Genomic DNA, 19,959 nt, shown 5'->3' with positions numbered 1-19,959 from the left:
ATTACAAGAAGAGACACGACCTGCTAATAAGGATAAAATAGAGAAGAAAATATTTTGTCGCATTTCAGAGATTTTTTTCAACCGCAGCGCCGCCAAACGTTTGTCAAGTGAGTTATTTGTGTCTCTATCTCTCTCTCGAGTTGAATTGCGCGTGGTTTAGGAAGATTGTTATTTGAAATTATATTTTCTTTAAATTTCTTCATATTTCCACAAGATTCAAGTAAAAGGGTGTTTAGTGAACAGCTATCCGTCTTCCGACAAAGATATCAAGAAGACATTTTTATGAGAGTTTTTCTTTCTATTATTTTTTTTGGCACAAAAAAAATCATCATGGCACCCTGAATAAGCGGGATTAGTGTTACTAGCACGTCAATCTGCAATTTCCATTAGAACTATCAACACAAAATTTCCGATACTACACGACTTTTAATAAGCACAGGTTTGCTCTAGAGTAAGCAAAAACTAAAAATTCATGGAAATTCGAGGAACAAAAAAAGTGGCCGGAATTACAAACTGACCGAAATTTGGTACGCTTAGGGCAGAATCACATTGACAATAAAATGCTCGCCGTAGTCTCACCGTATTTCGTTAATTTACGCATTTTCATTCCAATTCTTACGCAAATTTTCCATAACCGTATTACCTTATCTCATACTCGGTGGTACTAGGTGAAAATAATATAAGAAAATTTAAGAAATAAAACGAAAATGTGACAAACGGTAAGCGAAAAAAACTGTACTATTAATTTCTCTTACAGAAAACTCCAAGAAAATACATTTCATGCATTTTCTTTAAATTATTCATCAATAGAGACATATACCCTGATATAAGCTTACCACTGAGAGTGAGTGGCCTTTCCTTTTATTTTTTTTTGAAAAAAAAATACAATTTTGCAAAGTAATGCCAATAAAAGTGCCTGATTGTGCTCAAAAAGGGAAAATAAATCAATGTAAAAACCTTTCCTGTTTTTTTCTATAAGTTTTTTTATTTATATTCACTTTTTTTGTAAACATATATTTACAGAAAATAATTATATAGCTCAATATCTCAATATCTCAAATATCAATAATAGAAATGAATTCATATATACTTTTCATTCATACAATAAGTGATTCATTTGATATTCCTCGATACAGCGAAATAACGTAAGAGAATGAATCCAATCCTTTTTTGTTGCAAAGCATTTTTTTTATGTTTATTTAATTTTTTTTTCTTGATTTTCTTTTCCACCAAAAAGAAAAACAAATAGTCATTGAGATAAATTGTTTAGCATCATGACTAGGAATGAAGGATTGTTGGATTTCATTATTTTCTTAATTTTTTTTCTCTATAATATATTTTTTCGTTTTGTTTTTCTTTCTCTTTCTCTTTTTTTTTTTAAACACAATTACAACTTATTTATTCATTTAAAAAATATATAATAATAGAAAGTAAATCTTCCCACTTAGAGTAGTGATTATTTAACAAAATAATAATAATAATAATATTTTTTTCTTTATATGAAATTGTATTAACATGAGATTAAAAATAAGTCATAATAAAAATTTGATGTTTTAACTTATGATATGATTTTTTTTAATTCCTCTTTGTGGTGGACTAAGGAATATTGATTTGGATGTTTATTTTTTTTTGTTATCTATTGCGAATAATGTGAATTTAGGAAAAAAATAAGAAAAGAAAAGAAGAATAAAGAAGTCAAAATAAATAGCATTCACTTACCCAAAAAATGTTTGTGGGAAACACATTCAGGAGAAAAGAAGAAAATGCCGATAAGCACTGCCACAGAGGCATTATGAGAATATTGGTAGTGTTACACATGCTTTTTTTTCTTATTTCATGTTTTTCTTTCTTTTTTTTCTCTTTTGCCCCACCACAATTTGCCATTGTCCATCAAATTAAGCCCAAATCGATGAAAGGTCCCAGACTTTTATAACGCGATCCTGACCAATGCTAAGCAGTCTTTTGCGTCTTTCGTCCAAATCCATCGCCACAATGCTGTGTTTAGCATCATGAAACATCGCCAGAGATGGTCTCCTATTAAATGAGAAAAAGTTCATCCCCAGCTTTAGAACAAACTCTTCACTTTACCTCAAATGTTAAACTTACTCAATGGGTTGGAGAACTTTGAAGCATGGATCACACACTCGTACGTCAAATTCAAATCCCATTATCGGTATATTAATACGTTTCGTCGAACATTTATCACAAATAGCTTTGCCACAGTGACGACAGTGATGTTGTCTTATACCTGGAAAGTATGTAAATAGAACAAATGGAGAATTTCAACTTGCCCTTGTGCACTCTTTCAATGGAAACAACAGCTAAAAGGGGAGAATTTTGTTTGTCAACATTATTCACTGTTTGTGCAAAGATGATAATGCACTGCCAGTACACTATTGGAGTTTCAATGAAAATTTGGCCTCAAATTTTGTAATTTTATTCCTCTGCAAATCAATTGTATTATCAAAAAAAATTTTTTTCGCAACTTTTCCACTACTTTTTTTTATATTCTATTTTTTTTTATTTTTCCTGAATCTAAAGGTGTCTACACATTATGAGAAATTTCTGTCAAAAATGAGCTTCAAGAAGTGTGCATCAAAAAATTTACCTACACATTATTGGTATGAATTTTTGACAAAAAGATGGGTTTTTGAAGAAAATTTGTCTAAAGGCGTCTACACATTGAGAGCAATTTTCGTCAAAAATTGCGTTTTTGACAGAAATTTGACGTTTCCCCCTACAGCGCTGCAGGGAATTTCCTTCAAAAAAGCAATTTTTGACAAAAATTGCTCCCAATGTGTAGAGGCCATAATGTGTAGGCAATTTCTTTCAAAAATCATATCCAATTCAAAGTAATTTCCATCAAAAATTTTTGAAGGAAATTACCCTCTACACATTGGAACAAAATTCATCAAAGTCGTTTTTGACAGAATTCTTGAAGGAAATCATTACGATTCAAGATTGTTTCTCATGAAAATTTGTTGTTTTCTAATGGCCTCTACACATTGGGAGCAATTTTTATCAAAAATTGCTTTTTTGAAGGAAATTCCCTGCAGCGTTGTAGGGGGAAACGTCAAATTTCTGTCTAAAACGCAATTTTTGATGAAAATTGCTCCCAATGTGTAGACGCCTTAATGGAGAAAGTAAGTAAAAGTGTTTGGTGAAGTTCTTTGGGATAGTATTTATAGTGAATTTGTATGGCAAATTTTCCAAAAATGCAAAACAAGAGTGTTTTTTTTTTGAGATGTTGTTCCTAGTGGAATCAGATTTGAAGGAACATTTCCTCTAATTTTTCTCTAGAAATTGCCAGAAGTTAATCAGTGTACAAAGCCACTGTACTGAAAAACACCTCAGGAATACACAGTTGCAATGATTTCCATCAATATCTAGAGAAAAACCAGAGGAAATGTTCCTTTAATGGCTGGGTTGGATTCCACCGGGAACTACATTTCCAGAAAAACACTCTTCCTTCGCATTTTTGGGAAATTTTCCACATAAATTCACTAAATACTATCCCAAGGAACTTCCACAAACATTTTTCTCGCTTTTTTTCAACAGAGAAATAACAAATTTTCATGAAAAGCAATTACAAGAGCAAGAGACTTGGGAATGATAGCAATCTGTCAAGAATTTTTGATGGAAAATAAACCCAAATGTGGAGGCATTTTTCTTCTAAAATTCCTTCAAAAATAGGAATTTTTTTCAAGAATTCTTGATATAATTTTTGATGAAATCAGCTCCAATGTGTAGACACCTTAAGATAGATTTTTCCATTTTCAATATCCCTTTATTAACCAATCAAATTACTATACTCTCAAACTAGGATTTTCAAGCTTCAATTTTAAATTGAATTTCTCATTAAAAATTCGAGAATTAGCTGAAATTTGCCATCTAGCAGACACATCTGCGAGAAATTTGCTCAAATCAAATGATTTCCGGGATTTTTGATAGTGAAAAATACTCCAAAAAATAAGAAAATTTGCCTCTTACAAACCTCCTACTATCAAGTGCGCTAATCCGGGCTCTTCGCTATGTGGATCGTTATGACTACGCTAACTAGATAAAGTCCACTTAAAATAATACTTTTATTTTTATTTCCGTAATATAGTCACTACCGTAATATAATATAACTATTCAACTTTGAGAAAAAGCAAAAATAATATTTTTATCCATTAAATAAGTGAGTGTAATCAACTCATTTCAAACTTGTGCCAGCTGAGTTCTCTACTTAAAACTTTCTTTCAGAGATATTTTCGCTAATGACATCTGATTGATTGAAAACATTTATTGATTTTTTCCTTGTGGAAAAAAAATATTTTAAATCCAAAGATTTAATTAAAAGTGAAGTGCAGTCATTCCCCTACAAGGTTAGTAAATAGATCAATCAGAGCATATGACACCCAAATCATCCAGTTTTTTCTCAGTGGAGATAGGAAAAATTCCTCGGCATCCAAAAAAGGTCTAAATTTTAGGGAATAAATTTCCTAACAAAACAAAATACGTTAACTCTTTCGTCTCCTTTGGGACACTGGGTACCCATGGAAACAACAATTTTTTTTAGACTATCTAGAATCGATAAAAATCCGATTCTTTTGGATAAGTACAAACTATAAGGATGTCCAAATCTAGGATATTTTTTGCAGGATCCCAATTAACTCCTGAGCTTAGATATTTTTGGTCAAAAATAGTGAATTTCCGATTTTCTGCTTCTTTGCAGATATCCTGACTTTTTCATATTTCTAGACAAGAATAAGGAAAAACCTCTCGGGGCCAATAAGTATGATAACTAACAATTACAGATTACATAAATTCGAAAAACATTTTTTTCTTAAATTTTCAAAAAACTTGTTCAAACACTTTATGGGTACTCTCATCTGCAAAAATCTAGAGAGAAAATTCCAAGCAAAACCTTGTGAGAAAATTCCAAGCGGGAGCGAAATTTTTGCCAATATGGCCGATAATTTTGACATTTGGCAACGAGGGAGATTGCTTTCAGGGAAGTTTTTCCTATTCTTCCTGATTTTGGTGAATTGTGATTGTCGGGGAAGTGTCTTTTATGCTTTTGAGAAAGCTTAATGTGTCTACAATAACATCGTGTTGAAAGAAATGTGTTTTAAAGTGTTATGTGTAAAATATTATGAGGAATCTGTTTACAAGCAGGAGCTGGGTGTCTTTTTTAGCACTTCCTGGACATCCCACAAGATACTGGTCAATAAAATTCACCTTGTTTTAGTTAACAACATCGTACAGGAGTCCTTTGACACGCTCAAATAGTTTACAAAATCGATAATATTGGCTTTGGGAAAATTGAAGTTTGTATCCTTTCCGTTCTTTTGGGGACGAGAGTACCCTTGAGTTTTCCAATTTCCCAGAGGTGGAAAAAATTCTTTCTCTGTAAAAGTATCATATTTGACCACTAAGAGTTACAATAAAGTGAGTTTAACTGAAATTCGTTCGTTGGATATGTTGTGGTCCGGAAAGAGTTAATGATGGTCATTTTTTAATCATTTTGATTACCATATAGATACGGGTAACTTTGCACTCCGGGGGTGAATTTGTACCCGTGGTTTTCGTAAGTTTTTCTCTCATTCTAGCATTGTCACTGGACCATACATAAGTCCTAGAATTGAAGCAAAGCTTCCAAAAAACCGGGAGTACAAAGCCATTCGCATCTATGTTACTCCATCTCTGGTAAATATTTTACCTAAAATTTGTGAAAATTATCACAAAATAAATTTTGAAAAGAATACTCAAAATGTATATTTATTTTGCTTGAAGATGGGGGAAATGGTTTTTGGCAAAAATGTAATCGCGAAATTTTCCTAAAAGTGTGCAGTAATTAAATAAAAATTTCTTAAGTCTCATGGGAATGGGAACTCGTGAAAAAATAAAATATCCGTTTTGACACATTTTGTTCCAGATTTCCTCACTGAGAAATTAACACCATTGTGTTAATTGGATGTTTATTGTTTCAAATCTATATAAAAAATATTTTATGCATCTCTTGGTTTAATGAATGTAATTTCTGTTATACTTATAGAACTGAGTCTTGTGAATTTATGAGTTTTATTTCATTTGTGTTTTTTTTTCTTATTGTTTTTCTGTTAAAAATTTTTCAGTAGGAAATAAACAAATTTGCTCAGTATTATTCGGAATGATAAGTAAAAATATTCAATTTGGTCAGTAAAAAGCAAAATTTGATCAATAAAAAAAATTAAAAATGAGCAGTAAGAACTTCAAGTTGACCAGTAAAAATGTTCGAGTTGATCAGTATAAAAAATCAAAAAGTGATTACTAAAAAGAATTAAAAATTATCAGTAAAAAATAAAAATTAATGAGTAAACAATAAAAAATGTTCAGCAAAAAATTAGAGATGAGCAGTAAAAAATAAAATATGATCAATAAAAAATAGTAATTGGTCAAGAAAAAAAATTAAAAAGAACAGTAAAAAAATAAATTGTGATAAATAAAAAATAAAAACAATAATTTTATTCAGGCATAATGATTTTACTTAAAATTTTTATACTGTAAATTTTGCATTATAAATGAGGAAAAGTGGATGATAAATGCATAAAAGTATATCCGAAAAACTTTAAAATAGATTATCCCGGAAGTTATGAGAGACACAGGCTTCTAACTTCACACTCCATTGAAGCCTTCTTTTGACTTGAAATGTGCAAAATTTCACTTGAAAATGACGAAAATTGGAATTGAAATGCAAAGAGTTATTTGAAAAATTTTAATGCCGACTTTAAAGTTTTTCAAATCACACAGACCATATTTTATTTTTTACTGCTCATTCTTAATTTTTTACTGAACACATTTTATGTTTTACTGGCCACTTATAATTTTTTACTGACCAATTTTAATTAACTACTGAACATATTTTATTTTTTACTTCTTAGGGCAGAATCACATTGACAGTAAAATTTACACCGTATTTCGTTAATATACGCATTTTCATTGCAATTCTTACGTAAATTTTGCATTACCGTATTACCTTATCTCATACTCGGTGGCACTAGGTGAAAATAATGTAAGAAAATTGAAGAAATAGAACGAAAATGCGATAAACGGTAAGTAAAAAAAAACTGTACGATTAATTCTCTCACAGTTTTTTTAATTTTTACTGACCATTTTTTATTGCTTTCGGTACTCCTTTTTGAACTGTAAAATTTCGTGAAATTAAGATTCTCGTCCCCTTCTTCCTTAAAAGATTTGAATAGGGTAAGTGTGCTAAATTTCGATATAGTTGCATATAAGCGCCAAAATCTCAAGTTTGAAATCCAACATTTTCATTACAAGTTGATTTTTTTTGTTACTTTTTTATAAGGAGTTTTGCTTGGAATCTTGTAAAGAGTTTACCGTCTTTATTTTCTCTAAAATCATTCTTAATACATTTTAAAATGAATAAAAATTTAGACATAGCATTAGTGGCCTATTCCGGACACCTGCATTCACATCGTTTCTTGCCCTTTCGTAATTCTTACATTATCTTTTGCTGATCATCTTGTTCGTCGAAACGATATTTTTTTGTTATTTTTTACATTGTATAATCTCTAGAGCACACAAAAACTAAAAATTCATGGAAGTTTGAGAAATAAAAAATGTGGCCGGTATTGCATGCTGGCCGGAATTTGGCACACTTATCCTAAGTCTATCCCATTTTTCAGAAACAAAAATTGGATTGAACTAAATTTAATTTGGTGTGATGTTCAAAAAAAGAAGAAGAGTGCGAAAGAGTAGGACAGACACATGCAAATCTTTTACGAAAGAAAGGGATGTGAATTTTGACTTTATGAAATTTTCCTGATCTAAAAGGTGTGCCGAAGCCATTACTGACCTTGTTGAATTTTTGGTTGACCAAATTAATTTTTTTACTGCTCGAATATTCGTCAAAATAAAGTGTCTTACTCTTAAAAAGGGGACACTGGGACAGAATGAGCCAGAAAAGGAAATTTCTCTTTTCCTGTCATTTGTGAAAAACGTGTTTAAAATGAACTGATAAAGGGGTTAATTACTCCGAATAAATATTAGTTTTTTTAAGGTTCTTTCTAAGGAAAACTATAACACGTCACTGTCTGATGTCTGATATTACTGCTGACTAATTCTGCCCCTGTTTCCGCTAATAAATTTTTCTTGAGTGAGATCCAGCTGCTAGGGATAGTTCAAAAATTAATGTCTCAAAATTTCATTTTCAGTATTTTTTTCAATAATATACTAGTGCTAAATAGTAATTTGTAACCAAAAGAAGCAATGGATTTTGAAAGAAAAATTTTAAAAACTCTAAAAAAAAACAATTCTATATAAATTCTGTGGTATTATGGAGCATGTTATTCACTTGAAAACCTATCCTGAATATTTAAATTTCAGCCTGTTTGCACCTACAACCCTTTTTTACTATTCCTTCCGATACATGTGATTGCGATACTCTTTTTGGCCTTGATCTGTATTACTGTCTTGCGAAATTTAAATAAATTTTAATCATTTTTTATCGCTTCTTTCTTGACTATCCAAATAAGGATTTAATTTGATTATCCACAATTTTAGAAATTGTATGATAAATTCATCTGACTTAGAATTTATCTTTTATTGACATTTTTTTGTTCTACAAAGAAAAACGTGTTGACAAAAAAATTCTCCGCCACGTTAAATTATTGCAAATGATAACGAGACAATCCCCTTGGGAAAGAGCATGACTCACCAATTTGTCGTTGATCCATCATTGCTTTCAAATTCCAGAAGAATGGTCGGCTGCAGAGTTGGCAAATGTCCGATTCCACCCATTCGGGCACTTCCTTGCGCATCGCATTCATCTCCCAGAACACAATAACGGAATCCTCGCCGGCAGAGATGAGCTGCTGCGCGCCATTGGCATAGGCCAGAGCTGACACTTTGTTGCTGTGTCCCTGGAGCTCATAGATAGTGCCACGGCGTCCGCCTACATCCCACACGATGACCGACTGGTCGAAAGAGCCGCTGAAGAGTAGCTGTGGCCCCGGAACCCAGCTTAAGGCACGAATTGAGCCAGTGTGTCCCTTGAATGTGGTCACCACGGTGGTGCCGGTCGAATCGAGACGCAACATCGTTATCTGACCGGCATAGTCGCCCACAAAGGCGTACTTGGCCTTCACGGAAGGGAAAGCAATGGGATCTTGAGAATTTATCCAGGTTTGGGAAAAGGGGTAAAACTTACCTGGGAATCGTATTGGAGGGCTGTACAGATGGCCTCAAAAGTGAATCCGCCGATGCGATTGCCAGTGCTGGTGCAGTGATAGGAAAAGATCTTATCTCGTCCAGCACTGAGTATCCAGCCACTGTGTTTGGCAAACACCACAGCCACAACACGAGCCTGATGAGCCAGAAAGTCCCGTATGAGCTGGAGACTGTTGCAATCCTCAGCCAGAAGGTACTGTGACACTGTGCCATTCTCCTGACCCACAAATAAGTGCCTCGTTTCGGGAATGTAGTCCAGAGACGTACATCCGGATGGCATGTACTGACAAATACTTGGCCAGTACTGCCCCGAGCCCCGTTTTAACCACACCCGAATCGTCTTGTCATCCGACACACTGATAACGCCATCCTCACCAGGAATGAGGCAGGCAGCATTGACGTCGTCGCCACTGCCTTCCAGCTTACTGAGAAGCTCAGGCTTTGGCTTTGACGTACTGAATCTCTGGTCATTCCCCGTACGTGGGGCTGGTTTTATCTCTGCCGCCATATCACTCGTTCGTTCCTCTCACACTTTGCACAACACACTGCACACCACTTGAACTTTTTCACTAGTTTTTTTTCTTCAGCAAAAGAAAAATTCCCACAAGACGCAAAACTTCCTTTGACAGATTGCTCTTGGAAAAACTTCACACAGATTTCCAAAAATTTCCACCAGAGGCGCTTAGCATTTAGCAAAGTTTGCTTTTTATACCACCTTGAGGGCGCTGCGATTTGTTTATAAACATTTGAAACAAAAATTTTGCACACTCAAGAAAACAGTGAAAATTCACAAATCTTCCGGCCGAAAGTCACTCACATGAACACTTACACTTACAGACCAAAAAACAAGAATCTGGTGATCGTGTTCAACAGTATCAAGAATCCACTGATTAGGGAGACAAGATAAAGTTGTGCCCTGTTAAAGCGCAAATTGTGCTCTGGGAAAGACACAATTTGCGTTCTGGAGGACACAACTAGAAACCCTAAAAACAACACTCAGAAAGACACTGAGAACATTACTGGGCACTGGGAAAGAATAATCTAGTGCAATAATTGTCTTCCAGCATCAGATCCCACTCCCAGAAGCGATTAAATCTCACACATTTTAATTTGCACTTCACTGTGTTTTCCAGTATGGCTGTCAAATTTGGGTCGTCATTGTGTGCTAGCTTCAGCTCACTCCAATATTCATTTCAAATTCATTCATTTTTTATGTTTTTTATTGTGGAAATGGCCTCAGTGTCGATCCACAAATTAAACCAATTTATCTAACTATCTATCTCTATTCATTTTTTTTCAAAAATGCAAAAGTAAAAAACGATGAGAGGCAATTTACGAAATATCCAGACAAAATTGAATGGCGAATATATGGATGGTGTGGCGAAAAGGGCGAAAAGTAAAGTCGCGGGTGACCCGGTGACCGTGACATGTTCTTTTCGATATAGTATCGACTGTAGATTCTAAAAATTTTAAATTATTGGCTATATGGATCTAATTTGAATCCAACAGCCGTAAAAGTAAAATAAAGAAGAAGAAGAAGAAATTATATGAGTCGTCAGTTAAATCTGCATTTATCGTAACTTCATTTTTGCGATTTTGGGATACATATTTAGAATCAGCGTAATTTTGTTTATTAAACTCATTTGAGAAAAATTGACATTTTGGGTTTTTGAATCTGGTCAACGGTTTTTCTATTTTCTGCTGTGGGAATTTGTTTTTTGTCGAAAAACAACAGAATTTTCATTGTGGTGTGTTTATGTTTCATTTTGAACCTGTAGCACGATTGTGTGTCAAAAACTTTGATAAAATGAAAATAACACATTAATTCACTCTGGACAAACTGCACGCTTCGTAAAAAATCGTATTTGAATACATCAACCGCCAGTGTTTGGCAGCTGTCACCCGGATAACGAAGTACCGGATAACGAAGAGCCGAGTGTAATCAGCATTTGCCGTAACTTCTTTTGCTCACTTGCGTGGCTTGTAATTTGCAGAAAAAAATTAATATTTCTCATTAAAACGTTCACAAACTCTTCCAAATACCCAAAGATAGGACGAATAATACAACATTAAATCATTTTAATTCATTATTTGTGAGAAAAAAGTGAAAAAAAATCCCTGCCCATCTGTCATTAATTCAAAACAAAACAAATGACGCGGTGCACAAAATTTATTTAATACCATTTATGAAATAAAAGCTTTTAGGGACAGGGATAGTGAAATAAAGACACTCATTGTCACTAGAGTAATTAAAATTTATATAATGTGTTTTTAAAAATTGTCGTAACTTCCAAGATCTCCATACATTGGAATTTACGGATTTATAAACGATGGAAGTTACGATAAAATCTTATTGTGTTTCATCGAACATATATCTCATTATCTCAGCTTTCAAATCATTTTAATAAAGATTTTTTCGAGTTAACTTACAGTTTATTAGTGCCACTTTTATTATTTTGACTCAAAAGTATCGCATTCGGGGCTCATTTTTAAGAAAAATAAAGCTGAACTGAAAATTTCGTCCCCTGAAAAGTTGTCAAAAGGAAGTTACAAGTTTAACTGACGAAGTTACACTTTTTTTTTTGGATATTACAAATATTTAGCAACAATCATATTTTTTTTTAAAATGGTACAATAATCGCAATGTGGTCCAATAATGTTTAAAATCTGTTATTTACTCAGTCTACAAGACAGATTTATCGATACCATAGATTCGATAGTATCGAAAAGTTATCATTCCACTGAAATAAACATGCATTTTTCAATCTACACTGCCCGCTTTGTAATCCGGATAATTGGGAGACAATATGACAGATGTCCGCTTTGTAATCCGGATGAATTTTTTGAATTTGTTCAACGTCTCGAAAATATAATACAAGGCTTTTTTTGTAGAATTAGAATGAGAGTTTTAAAGAAGATTAGAAAGACATAATTAGAGAATTCTATGCTATTACACTTCATTTATTAAACAAAAACATCACAGGATAATTAATTTTCATTGCTAAACACACATGTATACATGACCTCAAAATTATTTTAAATGTAACCGTCGATAACTCGTCCGGATTACGCCGATACGGATTAGAGAGCGGGCGCTGTATCTTTATCGCCGAAAAGTTGGGAAAAATCAATAAGCAATTATTACAATTATTATATGAATCTTCTTCTTCTTCTATTTTATGTAAGGCTGGCGTACTCACTAAATCGTTGCAATTTCTTGTGAATTTGAAGCATTTTATGATAGAGGAAAATTTTCAAACACCAATTATTTATATTTCAGTGAAGCATGGAAGATTAAATGGGGTATAGTAGAGTTCCTCAAATTTGAACATTTGGGAGGTGTGTGTAGATGACATTCTCACTCCTCTAATTTGAACAATATTGCAAAAACGTAACGGAATTCATGTAAAATTAACTTTTCCTAAATTAAGGAAAATTACTGAATTTTATCAATGAAATCTGTTGTTAAATAGGTGGAATTTGTTGAGGAAATTAATATAATACGACAATATTGAGGAAACACCAGAGAAAAATAGTTCTAATTCAGACTCCATCGACTCCTCAGAGAAACGAACAACTCGCGAATGGCCTACATTACAGGAGATCGATTTAAATCTGAGATTTGTATTTGCCAATAAATCAATTACTTTAACTTTACTTTCTTATTATTGTACATCAAATGAATGGATTCAATAATAGCTATCTTATTTCTAAAAAAAAAATGACAAAATAATGTATATTTTATTAACTATTTCTGAGCTGTCGTCATATCAAATTGTCACTAAGAAAAATGAGACGAAATATAAATTAGCTAGCAGATAGATAGATAGATTTATTATCATCAATGCTCTCTGGAATAATGCGTTACAAAATTTATATAACAAAAATTGCAATTACTATAACAAATGAAATTTGCAATTAGATCATGAGATATTCATTTTTTTATAGAGAATCGTGAAACATTGATACAATTTTGCCTCTCACTGTAACACTTTATTATTTTCTGTATTAAATTTATTACTCACACGTCACAAAACATACACTAAATATAATTCTGAACAATACCACCAAATATAAGGTACTTTTAGTATAAGACAGTTAGTTTAACTTTAGAATTTGCTTCAAAAATGCCAATTGTTTGGGAGAAATTTTCTGGTACAGAAGAAGAGGTTGAAAAAGTGAAATATGCTGGAATGGAGGAGTTTATCATTGTGAAAAATACGGACGTTTCGCAAGCACCTGTATGGCCGAAAGATCACTCGTACTTTCTTCCTGGTTTCTTCCAGGACTCCATAGAAACCATTTATGATTTCGAAGTGCGTCCTGATGATGTTTGGTTGCTAGCTTTTCCAAAATCCGGATCTACATGGACTCAGGAAATGATTTGGCAGATTTGCAATGATTTAGATTATGAACGATCTGAAAAGAAATATGAAACAGAGACCTTTACCTACCTTGAGTAAGTTTACATAGTGTCATAGTGATCAAACGTATTTCGTTCGAAATGTATCACCAACGTGGAGAATCTTTCATAATGGTATAATCTCCTTATTGTATATTTTAATAAATACCCCAAATGTATCTCTGTTAAAATTACCACTCAGGATCAGTTTAAAGTGGGTTAATTCGAAATGTGCATAATATTTCACTAAATTTGTGCTTTATAAATTAAGATATGAAAAATTCAATCTGGTTGTTAAAACACATTAAGGGATTTTTATTTAGAAAGAGTAGCTTAGAATCAAGATACTCACGCTTAAAAATACTCTTTGAAACATATATTTCATATAATATTATAAATATTTTCTCAGAACGAACTACATCTTATCTAAGCAAGTGAAATTACCCAATATACTGAACATGCTGAGAGAATCAAAATCTCGTCGATTTATCAGGAGTCTATTGCCAGCCCCTCTGCTTCCCAAGCAGCTATGGACAGTTAAACCAAAAATGATCTACGTGGCTAGAAATGTTAAAGATGTAGCCATCTCCTTCTACCATTATTATAGAAATGTGCACCACTTTTCTGGGAGTTGGGAAGACTTTTTCGATATCTTTATGAAGGATCGGGTTATGTTTGCTCCATATCATACCCATGTGTCTAACTTCTGGCACATAAGAAATGAGGACAACATACTTTTTCTCACATATGAAGAGATGAAGAGAGATCATCCCAATGTTATTAGAAAAACTGCTCAGTTTCTGGGAAAATCTTTGAAAAAAGAAGAAGTTCTTGAGCTTGCAGACTACTTGTCTTTTTCAAGATTTTCTAGTAAGTTAAACAAGACAGTTTTATATTTAGCGATTTTTTTTTATTAATAACCTACTAAATTAACTTTAAGGGACGAAAAATTAATGCGGTGTCTTTTTTTATAGAAAATTCTAGGATAAATTTTGAGAAGCACGTTGATAAATTTCAAAGGGACCTTCAAACAACACTACCTGATGCTGACTTTCATTTTGTGAGGAAGGGAGTGATAGGATCTTACAAGGAAGAAATGCCAAAAGAAGTGATTGAGCAGTTTGATAAGTGGACTCTAACAGAAATAGAAAAAAATAATATGGACCCAGATATTCATCGTGTTTTCTGTGACATCTAACTCTAAGAATATTTTGAAAAGAGTGTTTTCATTCAGAGATCGTCATAAACATTAAATAAGACAGCGGTGGACGAAAATAAAATAAAGTTCTTTGATGTTAAAGTGTTTTTTTTAATTGTTTTAAAAAAAATATAAATATTTATTGATATGACTCCTCAAATTAGCTTTTCTGTTTTTGTTGTATTTTTGCGATAACGACGTATAATATTGATTTTTTCAGTCTTGATCTGCATTACGCAAATAATTGACGATTGCAAACAAAAAAGTTTAATTTGTTTCAAGTATATGTTATAAATACGTAGGAAAAACGGTAACAGGAACTAGATAAAGTTTTTGTCGTAAATGTAAATCATTAAAAAAAAATGCGATAGTTACTTCAGTGTTTTCTATGTGTTGTTTTAACCTATTTTTATTTATTAGTAGAGCTTTTTAAATATGAAGCACAAGGCTAGTTAGTCATTTAATTAATTTTTGAATCTGTTTCTCTTAAAATGAAGGCTATTCAACAAGCAAAAAGATTATCAGAACTCAATAAGCAATTGTTTATTGAGCTTTAATTTGTGTTTCGTAATAGGAATACGACTACCTATTAGGGCGTTTCAACTAGGAAAAAAATTTTTTGGCACTATTCTCACGGTGTTGTATTTGATGAGACAAGAAAGTTTTACTTCTACGACCATATGATCAGACGCTGTTTAGAGGTGGCTGAACGACCCTCTCTGTAGAACAAATTTCTGATTTTATCGGATTTTACACTACAGAGAGGGTCGTTCAGCCACCTCTAAACAGCGTCTGATCATATGGTCGTAGAAGAAAAACTTTCTTGTCTCATCAAATACAGCACCGTGAGAATAGTGCCAAAAATTTTTTTTCCTAGTTGAAACGCCCTACTACCTATACTTTATAAAACAAAATAATAAAATAATGCAATATGTCTGTTTTACCCTTACTTTCGTTTTGAACTAAAGTCACAATCTTTAGGAAGTTACGTGGATCACGAAGATCGAAGATTGAATACAGTAGAGTAGAGTCTCTCTCAATCGGGCATATGGGGCAAAATGTCACCCAAATTATCGGGGGATTTGGGCATCAAAATCATTATAAATTCCACAAAAAGCGCTCAAATTTTGAGAATCACGATAAAACAAGGGGAAATACAGCAAATTTGAAAAAAAATTGCTTGAAAATCAACAAATTTTTGCGCCCGATTGAAAAAGAGCCGATTGAGCGAGAGTCTACTGTAGCAGCATATTTTTTTTTTTGAATATTTTAGTGCTCGAAAATGTAACCGCTGCCCGAATTTAAAAGTAGCCCGATCTTAAAAGAGCCGAATTAGCGAGAGTCTACTACTGTATTAAGGGATTTTCATGCAATTTACGATATATATATATATGAGTGTGTAAGCTCAATTTGTATGCAGATGAATAAAAAATCGTTGCATTTCAAAAAGTATGTTGCCCGAATTTCTCTCTATTTCAGCTGACATTTTGGTCCCAAATGCCCGAATTTGAGAGAGTCTAGTCTACTGTATATGAGACGCTCAGAGCAGAAGTGGAGTGTTTTAATAGGGAAATGCGGGAAATGCATACAAAGGAGACCACTTCTGCTCTGAGCGTCTCATATAAAATTTAATTCGGAAATAGTTTACGTTATCAATTTAACAGATCCAGAAAATTGTGTAAAAGTCAAGGTAAAGTAGTATTTGAAAAAATCCCTGACCCGATGTGGCCACAATTACACTGAATCCCAGGATTATGCACATTTTTGGCACCGAAAAAAACGCGCGAAATGGCATTATGTAAGGTAAGGGAAGTATGTATCGGCCAGTTAAGTAAAATGCTCCACAATTTGCTTAAAATAAAAGCTCCAAACCAATTTTTGGTACTTTTGAACATGTTAATTGGAACTCTAGTAATCCATTTATCTATATATCTCTACATTTGATTTCTTAATATTTAGAGAAATTAGTAAAAAAAAATAGATAAAATTGCAACCATGCACTGTGTATATATTGTATCTGCCATATAAAATCAGATAAAGGGGACATATCGGCCAGGAGCGCCAGGAGTAATGCGGGTATCGGCCGACAAATAAAACCCTTTAAAAATAATACAAATTTGAAAATTTTTCTAATTAATTAATATGTACTCGGAGAAACACTCTCTGCCATCCATCCCTTATTAGCACAGATATTTTGCCTTCCATCAGGAGCAGTTTTTTTTTTATCACTTTCCAGGGAGTTTGTTGGTGAGGTCTGCCTGCGCCTTCTACAGTAGTCTCGCTATAGTCCATATTTGGTTTCAAATTTGACACTTGGGTCGCACTATAGTCCATGTAATTTTTTAAAATGATCAACGATTTTTAGTATTGAAATTGCTCGACGGCTTCCACTTTCTTTGCGATTGTGGTACTTGTCCTTGCTCTCTTTATTGTGGATCGCAATTATCACAACTACTTCATAAAGTTTGCCAAAAATATTAAAATAATTATGCATGTCGCATACTAAAAAACATAACCTAACTTAAAATCAGTGTTTTGAAATCAACGGTCGATAAATTGTGGACTATAGAGCGATGGCCTATAGCGAGACTCTACTATAATTTTTCACTATAATTCTAGCCCAATTCTGAAGCTTGGATTTAACGACAAGAAATCTAGTTTCGGCTAATTTCATAATCCTCCACAAGCTTAGATCATTCTTTTTCTTGACTTTGTACAGGCTTACCAGTGATTTTCCTTTTGATTGTCTTCCGGAAAGTTTATCATGCAGGGTCATCGTGGGCACTCCATACTTAACAGACGTTTTTAAAGGAATCACCTGCCGTCATGACATTCAAAACATTTTTCAATCTTTCCTCTGAATATTACAGTTTCTAACGGCGTTATCACACTTACACATTAAAATTTTAATGTGATTCACATTAATTGTCGCTTGTGAGCGTCGAAATATGTTATTTGTGTCTTTGAGTCACTTAATATTTGGGGTTTTTCTATTTATTGATAAAGAAGTGGACTTGGCCTGCAAAAATAAGTTTCAATTCACCTAAAGCAAAAATATTTTTCACATTAAAAAATTAAAGAGAAAATCGCATTAATTTTTCGCATTAATGCTATAAATCAATTTATATCAAATTTTTCGGGCCAAGTCTACCTTTTTATCAACAAATAGATCAAATTTTGAATATAAAATGATTCAAACACACAAATTACACATTTGGACTCTCACCAGCGACAATTAATGTGAATCATATTAAAATTTTAATGTGCAAGTGTAATAACACAACTTCAAGATGTTTAACGTTGATAAAATGCAAAAGTCACGGTTTTACAGTAGACTCTCGCTTATCCGTGAGAGCGGGACCAAATGTCATACGGATTTTGTGAGTGATTACCCATTAAATTGTTTGAAATCCAACGAGTTTTTTGTTTAGGGGGAACTGGGGCAGTAGTAAACTGGGGTAGTTGTAAACACTGTGATTTTTTTCAATAATTTTAAGACTCCAGAGGATAAAACCCATAAGCATTCATAGATACCATGGGGATGTATGTCCACAGATGAATTGGTCAATAAAATCCTAATACTTTAAAAATAAAAATCATTTTTCCCGAAAATGTTGATATTTCAATTATTTTGGTCATTTGGATTTCCACCTGGAAATTAAAAACTGTGTAAAATAATCGAAATATAGCAATACCAGTTCTTTCCTACATCTTTTAGGATTATATTTATGCATTTACTAGACCAATTGAGATTCTCATTATTTCAAAAGAATTAATAATTGGTGAGAAAACAGCATTTGGGGTAGATGTAAACAGGCAGTTTCAATTTCACAAAATGAGTAGATAAAAGAGCGGAAAATTGACCTTCAAGCGAAATATCTATAAAGACCTCTACACATTAGACTAATTTATGTCTATATTGAAGCAAATTTCCTACGCTTATGTAGGAAAAACTCTTCAATATGGACATAATTTTGTCTAGTGTGTAGAGGCCATAATTCATAGATTACGAAAAAAATTGGTGGCGCTGTGTTCAATAAAAAGTCACATGATGTCAAAATATGGGGAAACTCCATTGAAAAATGTCTTTGATATGCATGCTTTTAGTTTTTTTGCTATTTTAATTATTCTTTGTAAAAAATATCGTGATTTTTTGAAAAATATGCAGTCTTTATATATCTTTTAAGTAATTAAAATAATCGAAGGTGGTGCAAAGTTAATTTCAAGGGTGGAAAAAAGGGTGTGTGGAGAATTACCTGTGGTAAACAATAATTTCTCTGTGATAGGATTCTGTGATCTTTAATACCCTCTTCTTCCTGCCCAGTTTACCTATAAATATATTGTGGTGTTATAAATCTGTCAGGGACTGTGTGTTTCTTGGGCTTCCTTCTACCGTTTGTGATATTCACGTACAGTAGACTCTTCGATATCCAGCACTTCGATATCCGGGTGACAGCTGCCAAACACTGGCGGTTAATATATTCAAAATTATTTTCACTAAACATGAAGTTTGTCCAGAGTGAATTAAAGTATTATTAACATTGTATCGAAGTTTTTAATACATAATTGTGATAAAAAATGAAACATAAGCACACCATGAAGAAAATTCTCTTTTTCTTTGTCAGACAGAAAATAAATTCACACTGCACAAAATAGAAAAACCGTTGATCATTCAAAAAACCTAAATGTCATTTTGTCCCCCAGTCAGCCGGATATCGAAGAGTCTGCTGTACCTGGAAATATATATTCCTTTATTAAATATCTTCAACAGTGATCCGGAACGTAGGCGGCTGGATTTTCCAGAAGACGTTTCCTCGATGACCGCCAAATGCCCTTCTCATAATCCACTGAGGCAGTGAAACACAATTATTCCCTTCACCAATTATTTATTTACACCAATTCTCCTCTTAGATTTCACTGAACACGTTTAACTCTACGTCACGTAAATTTTTCTGTAGTTTGAACTAATATTTAACTTATAATTCACAAAATAAACTTGTACACTTTTCTCCTCACGTCTCTTTGTCAAATCAAGTCTTACGTAATGCCCAGACTGGACCGCTCATTCCCCTACTTTTTTTCCAGCTGATACTATTCACCACTTTTTCCTCTTTCTCTCTCCCTCCATGCATATTCAAAATCC

The 19,959-nt window shown here is 33.0% G+C and overlaps 2 protein-coding genes across 2 annotated transcripts; one reads left to right on the top strand and one right to left on the bottom strand.

The window, feature by feature from the left end:
- Nucleotides 1-1,366: 1,366 nt before the first annotated feature.
- LOC129805821 (WD repeat and FYVE domain-containing protein 2) lies at nucleotides 1,367-10,498 on the bottom strand. The gene is made up of 4 exons (XM_055854010.1): nucleotides 9,197-10,498; nucleotides 8,705-9,128; nucleotides 2,107-2,248; nucleotides 1,367-2,034 (listed from the first exon to the last, which is right to left on the bottom strand). The coding sequence occupies exons 1-4, from the start codon at nucleotides 9,722-9,724 to the stop codon at nucleotides 1,896-1,898; spliced, it is 1,233 nt and encodes a 410-aa protein (XP_055709985.1). The 5' UTR covers nucleotides 9,725-10,498; the 3' UTR covers nucleotides 1,367-1,895.
- A 2,845-nt stretch (nucleotides 10,499-13,343) lies between these two features.
- LOC129805825 (luciferin sulfotransferase-like) lies at nucleotides 13,344-14,915 on the top strand. Its single transcript, XM_055854015.1, has 3 exons — nucleotides 13,344-13,675; nucleotides 14,028-14,488; nucleotides 14,593-14,915. The coding sequence occupies exons 1-3, from the start codon at nucleotides 13,344-13,346 to the stop codon at nucleotides 14,814-14,816; spliced, it is 1,017 nt and encodes a 338-aa protein (XP_055709990.1). The 3' UTR covers nucleotides 14,817-14,915.
- The last annotated feature ends 5,044 nt before the right edge of the window (nucleotides 14,916-19,959 follow it).

This window comes from Phlebotomus papatasi, chromosome 3 (genome assembly GCF_024763615.1).
Source record: "Phlebotomus papatasi isolate M1 chromosome 3, Ppap_2.1, whole genome shotgun sequence".
Classification (NCBI taxonomy): domain Eukaryota; kingdom Metazoa; phylum Arthropoda; class Insecta; order Diptera; family Psychodidae; genus Phlebotomus; species Phlebotomus papatasi.
The sequence above is the reverse complement of the archived record's forward strand: the minus strand, read 5'-3'. Positions and strand labels throughout refer to the sequence as shown.

Excerpts from the sequence above, each read along its gene's own strand:
- LOC129805825 (XM_055854015.1), top strand. The coding sequence starts at position 13,344 with ATGCCAATTGTTTGGGAGAAATTTTCTGGTACAGAAGAAGAGGTTGAA. Across the intron at positions 13,676-14,027 it reads GAGACCTTTACCTACCTTGA|AACGAACTACATCTTATCTA; the intron begins GTAAGTTTACAT and ends ATATTTTCTCAG. Across the intron at positions 14,489-14,592 it reads GTCTTTTTCAAGATTTTCTA|AAAATTCTAGGATAAATTTT; the intron begins GTAAGTTAAACA and ends CTTTTTTTATAG.
- LOC129805821 (XM_055854010.1), bottom strand. The coding sequence starts at position 9,724 with ATGGCGGCAGAGATAAAACCAGCCCCACGTACGGGGAATGACCAGAGA. Across the intron at positions 9,129-9,196 it reads CCCTCCAATACGATTCCCAG|GCCAAGTACGCCTTTGTGGG; the intron begins GTAAGTTTTACC and ends CCTTCCGTGAAG. Across the intron at positions 2,249-8,704 it reads GATGGATCAACGACAAATTG|GTATAAGACAACATCACTGT; the intron begins GTGAGTCATGCT and ends CATACTTTCCAG.